This window comes from Nannobrachium achirus (assembly GCF_963921795.1).
Source record: "Nannobrachium achirus genome assembly, chromosome: 11".
Taxonomy (NCBI): domain Eukaryota; kingdom Metazoa; phylum Chordata; class Actinopteri; order Myctophiformes; family Myctophidae; genus Nannobrachium; species Nannobrachium achirus.
Genome location: NC_137820.1, coordinates 18,832,784 through 18,845,603, shown reverse-complemented (window position 1 = coordinate 18,845,603; position 12,820 = coordinate 18,832,784). Strand labels below are relative to the sequence as shown.

The 12,820-nt window shown below is 43.8% G+C and overlaps 1 protein-coding gene across 1 annotated transcript in view; it reads right to left on the bottom strand.

The window, feature by feature from the left end:
• Positions 1-4,089: 4,089 nt before the first annotated feature.
• Positions 4,090-12,820, bottom strand: part of ano2a (anoctamin 2a) — a 41,704-nt gene continuing 32,973 nt past the window's right edge. Inside the window, exons 22-27 of the mRNA XM_080736921.1 lie at positions 10,915-11,067; positions 10,153-10,205; positions 8,688-8,866; positions 7,891-7,996; positions 5,644-6,385; positions 4,090-5,467 (exon numbers count right to left, since the gene is read on the bottom strand). Coding sequence (XP_080593047.1) covers positions 4,788-5,467; positions 5,644-6,385; positions 7,891-7,996; positions 8,688-8,866; positions 10,153-10,205; positions 10,915-11,067 — 1,913 coding nt within the window. The 3' untranslated portion in view covers positions 4,090-4,787. The remainder of the gene's footprint in view (positions 5,468-5,643; positions 6,386-7,890; positions 7,997-8,687; positions 8,867-10,152; positions 10,206-10,914; positions 11,068-12,820) is intronic.

Sequence of the window (12,820 nt, the reverse complement as noted above, 5' to 3'; positions counted from 1 at the left end):
AAGAATGCTGGTAGGAGGACCCCAACAAAGGCCCCTTTCACTGGTGGGGCCAGGAGAGGAGGGGCCAATGCAGGTAGTGGATAGAATAGACAGTAAGAACTCACACAAAAAAGGGAGAAGAGCCATCAACACACACACACACACACACACACACACACACACACACACACACACACACACACACACACACACTCAGAGAGAACAATACATGGGCACTTCAGGAATGACTACCCAAATATTTTGCAGGGGTGACTGACGTTCCGACGCAAGTCGAAACGTCAGTCACCCCTGCAAGATAAAGAATGTGCACTGCAGACCAGTCGAGTGCTCCAGTATTTTATTTGGGTTGTCATTCCTGAAGTGCCCAAGAATTATTATCTCTGATGCAATTTGTCCCTGTAGAGCCCACAAGCCCTTCTACCTTCTGCTGGCTGAAGAGCGCAGACTTCTCCTTACCCACACTTGTATTACTGTACCATGTGAGCAATACGGGAAAGATGGGCACTGGGGAAATCTGGGCACCGGGGAAATCTGGCCACCGGGGAAATCTGGCCACCGGGGAAATCTGGGCACCAGGGAAATCTGGGCACCGGTTAAACTGGGCACTAGGGAGTGTGAGCACTAGAGAAATGTGGGAACCTGGAAGAGTGGGCGGGAACTTTGGGGGTGGAGAAGAGTGGGCACTAGGGAGATGTGGGCACCAGGAAGACTGGGCACCGGGAAAACTGGGCACTAGGAAGAGTGGGCAGTAGGTTCACTGGTGCACTGCCTGTGGGTTTGAACACTTAAATAACAATGATGCTAAAAAATGGTACCTATCCTGTTTGATATTTATGGACAGGATCTCGAGGCGCAGTCGTGAAGGATTGCTTCACTGGCTGCTTTTTGCGGATGATGTGGTCCTGATGGCGCCATCGGTCCGAGACCTTCAACTCTCACTGGATCGGTTCGCGAGTGTGCAGTAGCTGGGATGAGGATTAGCATCTCCAAATCTAAGGTCATGGTTCTCAGCAGGAAACCGATGGATTGAGCACTCCGGGTATAGGGAACAAGACTTTGCCCAGGTGAAGGATTTTAAAGATGCAGTGCCATGATCTTTTTCCCCCTTACACATGATGATCAGGTATTATGATTATACTAGGAGGAGGATTTAAAAAGAAAGTGTAAAGAAAGAGTTAAAAATTGAGTTTTTATGTGGCCACGCTCACCAGTTCATTAGGTATGCCTGGTTGTCATGTCACGGTGGGTGGTGACCCAGCTGAAGTTAGCCACACCCACAGTGTTGGGTGAATGGTAAAAGGGGAGGGGACAATTATATGATGTCATTTAATCTTTCAGCCTTTCAGTCTTTCAGCTTTCAGGAAGTAAACACAAATACACAGGGAAGACAAATCTGCACATTATAACCCCACCCGGTGGCCTATTAGAATAATGTTAACTTCATAGACACATACAAAACAGAAAAAGTACAAAATTCTGGCACCACCTCTTTAAGTATCTCGGGGTCTTGTTCACGTGTGAGGAGAGGATGGAGCAGGATATCAGCCGTAGAATCAATCGGAGCAGCAGAAGCGGTATTGCAGTCGCTGTACCGCACTATTGTGATGAAAAGAGAGCCAGAAGACAAAGCTCTCAATATACCGAGCAATCTTTGTTCCTACTCTCACTATGGTCATGAAGTGTGGGTCATGACCGAAAGAATAAGATCACAGATATAAGCGGACGAAATGTTCAGACGGGTGGCTGGCCTCTATCTTAGAGTGAGAAGTTCAGTCACCCGTGAGAGACTCGGAGTAGAACCGCTGCGCTGCTCCTAGACTTGGAAAGGAGATAGCTTAGGTGGTTCGGGCATCTAGTACGGATGCCTCCCGAGCATCTCCCTAGGGAGGTCCTCATGCATTGCACGTCCCACTGGGAAGTGGCAGACCAAGGACCAGATGGGGGGGATTATATCGCCACACTGGCCTGGGAATGCCTCGGGATCCCCCAGAAGGAAATAGTTAACGTTGCTCTGGAAAGGGAAGACTGGAAATCTCTGTTGGAACTGTTACCCCCGCGACCAGTTTCCAGATAAGCGGTTGAAGATGGATGGCTGGATGGATTAATAATGTTTTTCATTGGATGCCGACGTTGCATAGATGTTTATCATGTACAGTACAATGCCTGTATGTAATAACGACTATGGTCATGTGCATGAATGGGGGTGTGTGTGCACAAACGTGTTCCTGCCTGGTTTGGGGGGCAAACTACAAAAAAGTATTTTGTAAAAAAATACTTGGTCAGTACTTGGGCTAAATACTGACCAGGATACTGTCACCAAGATACTATCCAGGTGACAGTATCCTGGTAAGTATTTCACATAGTATTTTTAATTTGCATTTCAAATAATAGTATTTTGTATCTCTGCATGTGTGACACAGCATGTATAAAGACAAAGTTTCAATGTTTGCTCCATTCATGCTCATTCTTTCAATGTACTGTATTTAAAAATGCTGTGATCAAACCTGCTAATGGCCATCTATTACGTGGAATTGAATAACGTTTCCAACGCTATGCGAGGATGATGTTCTATGGGAGTCCGTGGAGTGATGAGAGTGAACACATGCAGTGAGGCAGAGAACCTCTGTGTCTATTCTCACAGGACACACCTGAGGTGCCAAGTAGGACACTTTGCACTTCTGTGCCAAGTAGGACACTTTGCACCCACCAACCCTTTGCACCTAATGCACTTTTGTATTGCAAATTGCATTATATAGCCTAGCAAACACAGATTTGCACGTTCCAGTCCAAGTTCAAGGCCAATTTCCAAGCCAGATGAATTTGCACTACTGTTTTTATTGCACTGTTGTTTAATTACAGAGGTACAGCACTACTGTTTCACAGTATGAATTGTTAATGTTGTTCTTGAATAAGACTTGACTTTGATGGTTAAGGCAGGTTGTTGCTTATTCACAGAGTGATAGCCTGATTGTTACTGGTATAAGAAATACCAAGAGACAACAGTTTATTTTCCATTTTGTTACTGTACCTTAACCTAATATGGTACCATATTGTGATATGAAGTCTTTAATTTCTAAAAGACGTGAAAACATTAAAATGTTAAACAAGATGTTAAAAACAACAGAATGTTATTTCTGTATGCCCTTTTCTATAATGATTTTAAAATAAAATAATTTTGTCTTCAAAATATGTTTTCCCAAAATTTGTCTTGGAAAAATGGGGGTCATCTTATAATCAGAGTTGTCTTATATTCGGGCAATGCGGTATATTACATTATTACAAAGTTATTATAATTATTATTACATCGCCATGTGAATGAGCACATTATCATCATTAAAGGGATGCTTTCCTTTGTTTTGTGGGGTTTTCCTATAGTTCCCAGAATCTCAGACTATGTTTTGGTGCCCGCCTTTCCTGTTACCCCATAAACAGTAGAATAAAATGGCTTACATACCCTTCTGTGTAAAATCTGTTTAATAACTGTTGTTGTTTTCCTTAAAAATACAAAAGAATACAAATACAAGTACAGCAACACTATATCAAATCAAAAGAGCTTTCACCCTGGGCTTGTAAGGGAGTAATTTTGCATGGTTCCACCTATTAATCAGCAGGTGGCAGCAAAGTCAAAATAGTCACTGTGAAGGACGATGTATGGTTGATGTGTGTGTGTGTGTGTGTGTGTGTGTGTGTGTGTGTGTGTGTGTGTGTGTGTGTGTGTGTGTGCGCATGTGTGTGTGCATGCGTGTGTCAGCGTGTGTGTGTGTGTGTGTGTGTGTGTGTGTGTGTGTGTGTGTGTGTGTGCGCGCGTGTGTGTGTGCGCATGTGTGTGTGTGCATGCGTGTGTCAGCGCGTGTGTGTGTGTGTGTGTGTGTGTGTGTGTGTGTATACTATATGCTATATATATATATATATATAGTATACACACACGCACACGCACGCACACACATGCACACACACACACACACACACACACACACACACACACACACAACACACACACACACACACACACACACACACACACACACTTATTTTATTATACTTTTCATTATGAACAGAAAGTATTTATTATAATATCAAAACGCTAAATATAAATAGTAAACCTAGAAGCTAAACGGTTTCAATTGATACTAGTTGTTCTGTATGAAGAGTATACAGAGGGGGAGTGCTAGTGCTACACGGCAGCAGTGCTACAAGAGAGACTGTTTCTAGCAAAGAAACTGTGGCTATAGGGCTGTGTGTGGCTGTGGGTAAATAACAACAACATAACAAAAAATGAAAATAAAACAAATCCAGTACAAAGTGTGCGAGTCTCAATAATATTTTCTTCAGGCGTGGTGGCTAAGAGAGTTCCAGAACCCGGCACTGGCGCTCTGAATTGTCCACCACTCCCCTTATTCAGAAGATCAACGGTAAGCCATCAAATGGTCTAGTAAAGTTACAAGAAAAAAAGGTAATATGACTTTCCTATCATAAAGAAAAACAGATCCTGAAGTTATCAGTCATTTCTCCAGGATTGTATCCAGTAGGATAAGGAGGGTAAAAAGAAAGTTCAGTTGTTGTGGTTCAGTTTATCTGGTTGGTCTCTTTAAACGTACATTACTCCAGGTATTGCATATAAAGAGAGTGAAGCCTAATTATACTTAATTGCACACAACTAAGTACACATCAGGATTGAAGGCGGAGGGAGAGGTGAAGCTTGAGGCACACAGAAGGGTTGAAGCTCAGCTGTAAACTCCTCCATGTGTCCGCTCTCCTTCAACTCCACGCTGGCACCCTCGCTCTCCTCACACTGGGGTGTCACGCTGCAGTTCACTAGGGGAAGGGGGAACGCGGTCTCCCAGCTTGGTAAAGCTGGTGGAGTGGCTGGGCTTGGCTGAGCTCTCCCCAGCGTCAGGTACTCTCTGACGGGCGGGCAAGGTGGAACACCGGGCTTTGGCCCTCGAGCGCGAAACTTGGGGCGGCGGACCTTTCAGCATAAAGAGTTCACTGGGCGATGGGGCTTTGGGCTGGGGGGTCTCAGGGGCCGCAGGTGGGGTCTGTACTTGATGTGGGGATGCGGGCGACGCTGTTGTGTGTTCGTGTGTGTGCGGAGAGGAGAGGGGGTCCAACGAGACCTCCGCTGGACCACGTGGGCCCTGGAGAACCAAAGGAACCAAAGGAGTGTGTGTTCTCATCTGCTGGAGCCTGGTGAGGCTGGTGGACTGGCTTGGGCGCGGCAGGCTGAAGCAAGGTTGAGCCTGATGAGAAGGCAAGGTGGAGCAGCGGGTCTTAGGCCTGGAGCCCGGCTCTCTGGGTGGAGGATCTATTAGCTTGAAGAGCGTGGGTTCAGAGAGCCTACTCGCTGCAGCAGAGCCTGTGATGCTGTGGGATGAGCCTCGCTTGGAGGGGGGATCATCAAGTGACTGCTTGGAAACCGAGCGGGGCAACTCCACATCTCCTGCCTTGCCTGATGAGGGTTCCTCGTCTATAATATTATGGGGAAAAAAAGGAGAGAAGAACAGACAAAAAAAAGTCAATCAATCAAGTTAATCGTTTGCAAACTATAGAAAATATGACACAATATAAAAGATGTTTGTAAAAGGGTTTTGATGAGGGAAGAAAAAACTAAGAGGGAATCACCACAGAGCGGCCTCTCCTCACCTAACAGTCCCAGCTCTGCCATGAGGTCATCCAGATTAATATCAAGATGTTCCTCTTCAACTTCCTTCCCTTCAAAAACATCTTTCTCTTCATCTGCCTTCGCTTCAAAAACATGTTTCTCTTCATCTGCCTTCGCTTCAAAAACATGTCTCTCTTCGTCTGCCTTCACTTCAACTTCCTTCTCTTCTCTCCTTTCGTCTCCATCTCTTTCTTTGCCCTCTTTTCCTTCCATCTCTTTATCACCTCCATCAAGTTCTATATTCACTTCTTTGTCCTCCTCTTTTTCGTCATGTTTTTCTCCTCCTCCTCCTCCTCCTCCTCCTCCTCCTCTTCCATCATCCTCTATTCCTCCTTGGTTACCACCTTCCTCCGCTGACTTCCTGAGCTCTGGGTAGCTGTCGCTGCTCCTGCTAGGTTTGTCCAGATCCATTTCGATCGCCACCTCCTCCAGCTCCTGCTCTCCTACTTGCTTCTCCTCCTCCTCCTCCTCCCTCCCCTCTGCCTCCTCCTCCCGTAACCCGCATCTCATCTCCTCTTCCTCAGCCTCCAGTGGTGCCTCCACCACAATGCTAACGTTGGCAGGGTAGCATTTAGAGGCTCTCTTTGGGGAGTGGGTCTCCGTCTCGGTGCTCAGCAGATACTCCATCAGGAGAATGTTCTCTTTCTTCAGCTGCTCCCGCAAGGAGCGCGGCACATCTGGGATCATCCACGCCACCAGCATGCTCAGGAACATGGCAAAATTCTAAAAGGCACGATAAGAAGAGAAAATAACATAGGGTATTGTGTTGGTGGAAAAAGTGTCTTCTTGAAATAAGAACACACACAAGGGAAATTTGTGATACTGCTGCTTGAATCATGAATTCATGGAGATTTATTAGTTTTTGTCACATCTAAGATGACCGGGTAATCGTCAATAAGAGACCTCTAGTCTCCTACTCTTTGAGTCTCCTACTCCACCGGTCATCAAATTATTGGCTTAGGAATGCAACAAAAAGATCTTCATGAACTCAAGGCTTGATGGGTGTGTAATTGATGGAAAAGATATTTTGGGGTGAAATACCCCATTAAGCAAGGTATACTCTCTCAAGAGATTTCTGCTAATAGCTGAACCAGTAGGACACCCTAAGGGCAAGAAACAACAGAGACTGACACAACATGTCCATATATGGGCATTCCCAGATATGGGCTTAATATTGATGACATCAGGGATCTTGGCCATATATGGAGCGTGACATGAAGCATGACTGACGCACAGACCACATACGGGTATTCCCAGATCGTGACATGAGGCGTGACGCACGGACGGACATGATCTGCAGGTTTTCATATTGAATGCGACCTACGTTTGCAATCAATCGGCTCTACATAGGCTATGTGAATGAAGCGTAAAAACAACGTTTTTTGTGCTGTAACTAAATAAACCTTTAGTGCAATTTATACTGAATTGAATTTAACCATGCAAGTTTTGTATTGATTATTAAAAGAATATAATTATAATTCATGTTCAACACTGTATTAGTCCAGTTTCATTTGTCCAAAAATTAAGGTTTTCTGGAGATTAGGAAAACTATACATTTTTTGAAACTTCAGAGAATAACAAATCAGAAAATCCATGATTCCATTTGCACTGAAGCCAATATGGTGGTCATCTTGGAGTTTGAAAAATGGTGACCTTTGAATATTCGTTTTTCAATATCTCGACTTCTAGATTATGTAGGATCATGATTCTAGTGGCTAAATCAACATTTCTATGGTCAAGAAATCCAATAGTGCTAATTAGAAATATTTACAAATGATCAATGGCACAGATTTGGGTCATCATCCTTCATTTTGGGGGCAAAAGGTAACATAAAAATATTCGTTTTTGCTCTATTTTGACCTCTAAAGTACATAGGATCATGATTCCAGTGGTTAATCTAAAATGTTAAGAAAATCAATATATTATCTGAAGAGACAGAGACAGATGATTTCTCTGATTGACACAACATGTTGTAATTTATTTACACCCAACATTAAACTGAATCCATTAAGTTTCAAACTACAGAGTAAAAACTGGTATATTGTTGCTGTCGGGTGGAAACCTTGTATGTACAAAGCAGTTACTTTTCAGGAAAAAGTCTGTGTGGCGCTTGGTCCAAGAGGGGTAAGGCTAATCATGGCCAGATGGCCAAGACATGGCACAACCTCGCCGAGGCATTCTGCATACATTCATAGGAAGTCTTAACAAATAATCCAATCTTTCCATACCTGGAAGAAGATTACAAAAGCCAGTCTTGCAGCGAGGAGAGACCAGTACTGTTTTGAGAATGAGTAGGGATCCTTTTCCCAGGGCGGGTCTCTGTAGTCCCTATACCTAATACACAGAGACAGATGGAGTCATGTTTTATATTTTATTAACATACTAGAATGTTCCCGCCAGCTCGCACAGGAAACGCAAAGCCATATGCATACTCAGGTTTAAAATATTATTCTAGCTGAAGTCATCCCTTGAGGTCACCAAAAGGTCAAAGTTCATGCAGCGTAAGGGTAAGTGGGTTTTAAGGTCTTAAGGTTGTTCAAGGTTAGCAGCTTGAATTGAGTACAAAACGACCACAACGTAAACAAGCCCTTGTGCTTTCTTGTTGTTTAAATCAGTGGTTCTCAACCTGTGGGTCGGGACCCCCAGGGGGGTCCCCAAATTATTTTGGGGGGTCCCCTGCTATAGAGGGTATCTGCACATTTCTAAAGTGATAATTTAAGGACTTTTTATTAAACATTGGCTGAATTGTCCTAATATTAGAGGCAGAAATTGTGAAAATGCGAGGCGTTGTGAGCATGTAGATCGGCTATTTTCACAATAGAACCGTGTTATACAAAATGTAATGCCTCAACTCTTAGTGCTCGTCAGTGTGGGGAGTCCCCAGTTAAAATATGATTATATTGGGGGTCGCGGCCTGAAAAGGTTGAGAACCACTGGTTTAAATCCTTGTATCTGAACTGTACTGTCCTGTACCTTTCCTATGTGAACCTCTAATAAAGCATTCAATCAATCAATCAAGCCTGACCTGCACACGGTGACCCCAGTGATGAGCGTGGACGTCGGTGCTGAGCCTGGCTGGAAGTTGCTGACATTGAAGTAGGACAGCGAGTGCTCTGTGTAGCCTGTCATGGTGCCGTTCACGCTGTACATGTACTGGTACAGCATGCGAGGGACGAACTCGGACGTGAAGGAGATGACAAAAGCCTGGAGCCGAAAGAAAGGGGGATACACAATGCTGCGTGAGATCACCTGATCACCTGTAGGAATCATCGCCATCCTGATGACATCCATCAGTCACACTAAACTGTGATCCATCACATAATAATCTTTAAAGGAGGACTTCACCAATTTTCAGCCTATCTTCATATAATTGGTCCTCACTAAAAAATAGCTTTGGGCAGGTCAGAAACCCATCGTCTTATGACATCATCGATTGGGAATCCAAGCTAATAGAAACTGCAGGTTTTCTATTCCTGAAAAGTTGCAATGTTAAAGTGGAAGCCATTGTTCTCGCGATAATAAAAATCTAAATATTTCTTTCAAAAATATTTATTAATTCTTTTTTGTGGAAAATGATGATGTCACAAGACGATGGATTCTGAACTTCCCACAGCTCTCCTAGGAGACTTGGACTGAGTAGAAAAAAATTGCGCTATTTTATTATGAACATTAGTGAGGACCTATTATTATGAAGATAGGTTGAAAAGTGGTGAAGTCCTCCTTTAAGCATTGGGAATTATTTATGGTGGGCCACCAACCCAACTCTAAATCAAATCTTTACACAACGTACAACAAAGAAATACAGTGTAGGCGACACACATTTTCCAAAAAGGGAATATGTATAGACAGTGAACTTAAATAAATGAAGCTTATACATTGAATACTGGACATGAGATAAAGGAAGATGTCACTGAAAACCTTCGAGGGGAAAGAGTTATCATGCAAGCAGGGACGTGCTGGGCCCCTGATTCAGCCCGGGAAAAAGAGTTGTAGAGGCCCTCATTGCGCGCTATAGAGAGAGATCTCTCTCTATAGCGCTGCTGCTACTCAAAGATTTGCCATTTCAGATCATGACAAGTGACAAGCCAGTGGGCCAATTACATGAGTTAATTTCGTCGTTGTCGGGTGGAAACCTTATGCCCAAAACCGTTTGTTTTGTATTTATCATTTTAAAAATGATTTACACTAGTGAAAACAGCCGATCTACAAGCACACAACGCCTCGCGGTGCGAGGCGTTGTGTGCTTGTAGATCTGCTGTTTTCACTACTTTTGTGCAAACAGTTTAATTTTTACTTTTGTGCAAACAGTTCGATTTTTTCCTAATGGCCGGCCTGGACCGGCCGGGAATGAACCGGCCGTTCGGGAGTTGTCCCGCTTTTCCCAATGGCCAGCACGTCCCTGCATGCAAGGAATGCTGTGGTCTAAGTGTGTCTCAGTGCCCAATGTGAAACTCTAGAGACAATCTAAACACACACATGCGCTCACTTACATTTGTAATGACAGAGAACTTGCTGATCCCACAGAGAATGTTGTGCCAAATCCCTGGAGATTGCATGCATCACGAAAAGAGACAAAAAAGGAGAGGGAAATGTGTGTATCCACGTGTCCGTGTATACAGGTGTCCATGTCCGTGGGTGTGTGTGTGTGTGTGCGTGTGCGTGTGCGTGTGCGTGTGCGTGTGTGTGTGTGTGTGTGTGTGTGTGTGTAACAGACAGACAGAGAAACAGTGAGATAGAAAGAAATTGAGGGCGTGAAGGCCAGGTAAAGAAGGTGAGTAAAAATGCAAGGACAACTTTATTAAACATTCACTCACACACACACACACACACACACACACACACACACACACACACAGAGACTGACAGAGGATAGTGTAAGGCAGTGGTTCTCAACCTGTAGGACGGGACCCCCAGGGGGGTCCCCAAATTATTTTGAGGGGGTCCCCAGAGGATTAACTTAACGTGCAACATTGTTTTCTCACTCAACAGAAAACAAGCCAACATAAAGTTTAAGTGTATAGAGGGCATAGGCACATTTCTAAAGTGATAATGGACTTTTTAATACTTCTAAAATGACGAATTAAACATTGGCCAAATTGTCAAATATTAGAGGCAGTGAGCATGTAGATCAGCTATTTTCACAATAGAACCGAAGTTCCCAGTTAAAATAAGATTATTTTGGGGGTCGCGGGCTGAAAAGGTTGAGAACCACTGGTGTAAGGTGGAGTGAAGCCATGCGTAGCATTGTTTACCTATGTCTTTACATCTCACAGCGTCTGGTCGGCGGATCTCTGTAACAAACTTTGCGGCGTCGAGGCGAATCTCAATGACGTTGTTGAGCAGAGCAAAGGCCGGGGCCAGGGGGAAGGAGGCCACGAACAGAGACACAAACCCGTACTGGATGACTGCAAACACATACATTCTCAATCATTCTCAACACACTGTGTTTACAAACAAAGGCTGAGGCAATTTTCTTGTAGCAGTCTTTTCTTTCTTAGGAAACAGAACTCTATTAATAAAGCAATACAGGCTGTGGTTTACAATGATTTTTGAAACAGCGAACAAGCAAACATCCTTAGCCGTTCTATGTAAATAATAACAAATTATTGCTTTTATAAAATGGTTCCTACAGTACATATATATACCAGCAACTAAAATTGCGTGAATTGATTTAAAAGAGTATTCTCTTGTCAGTTTCTACTTTATTTAACAGTGACAATGTATACAGAGACAGGAATGGCAGTAGAAAGAGAGGGAATAACATGCAGCGAAGGGCCTAGGTTGGATTGGAAGCCAGGCCGACTGAAGCGAGGATTGAGCCTTGATTTGATACGTGCTCAACCAGGTGAGCCACCACTGATAAGGAAAAACCATTCTTCCACCAAGCAATTTAGTTCTTCAGCGACATTTAGCAGAATGGTTGCCAAGCAACGCACAGATGCAGCTACACAGATGTAGCCATGGCTGCCACTGTAATTATTGCCAGCATTGCCATGGCAACACTTTTTCTTCCAGACCAAATGTAATTTGTATTTAATTTTGAACACTTTTACCTCCAATGAAAACGTAATTTTATGTTGTGAAGTACAGACTGCATTAACCATATTATTTTGTATTATTATTAGAGTGTCAGTGTCTCTTTCTGGTGGACCCGGCTGTTTTGTTATTCATTATGCTGCTGATTGATTTTGTTGCGACCGTCAGGTCACAGTTACTATCGAAACCTCGACCAGCTGTCTGTCAGTCTGTCTGTCTGTCTGTCAGTCTGTCACACGTCACACGTCACACTTTTGCCCTGCTCATATTTCCGCAACCGTTGCCCCGATCCATGCCAAATTTTGCACACACACTCCTTGCCTGCCAAACTACAACCTACCAGTAAGACTCCCTAATCGGGAGATAAGCGACCGTTGGTCGCTTATCTCCACAAATAGGCCAAAAGTTTGTTTTACCAATTATCAAGACATACGGGCAGTTGACAGTTTGCCATGGTTACTCATTGAAGTTGAATCTCCATATATGGAGATAACCTACGCATCACACTAAGTCTGACCTCACCAGCCCATATTTGGGCATGAGCAACTTATGTCTCCATATATGGAGATATGATGACATCACACAGTCCTCAGCCGATGATGTGGCGTGATGTCATACAATACACAAACGAGCCCTACAGTATAAAGGGGCAATTCTTGCCAGGAAAGAAGCATTTCTTCGACTCAGACCTTATCGCCAGGGTTGGCTTATAGCAGCTGTCGGTAGGACTATATATGGATTCTGTTAGTGTGGATCTCCTAACAGGGCATCATCTGGGATACAATCCCTTTTATGCCCATATATGGAGATCCCTAACAGAATCCCTTTCATGCCCATATATGGAGATCCCTAACAGAATCCCTTTTATGCCCATATATGGAGATCCCTAACAGCATCCCTTTTATGCCCATATATGGAGATCACTAACAGCTAACAGAATCCCTTTTATGCCCATATATGGAGATCCCTAACAGAATCCCTTTGATGCCCATATATGGAGATCCCTAACAGAATCCCTTTTATGCCCATATATGGAGATCCCTAACAGAATCCCTTTTATGCCCATATATGGAGATCCCTAACAGAATCCCTTTTATGTCCATATATGGAGATCCCTAACAG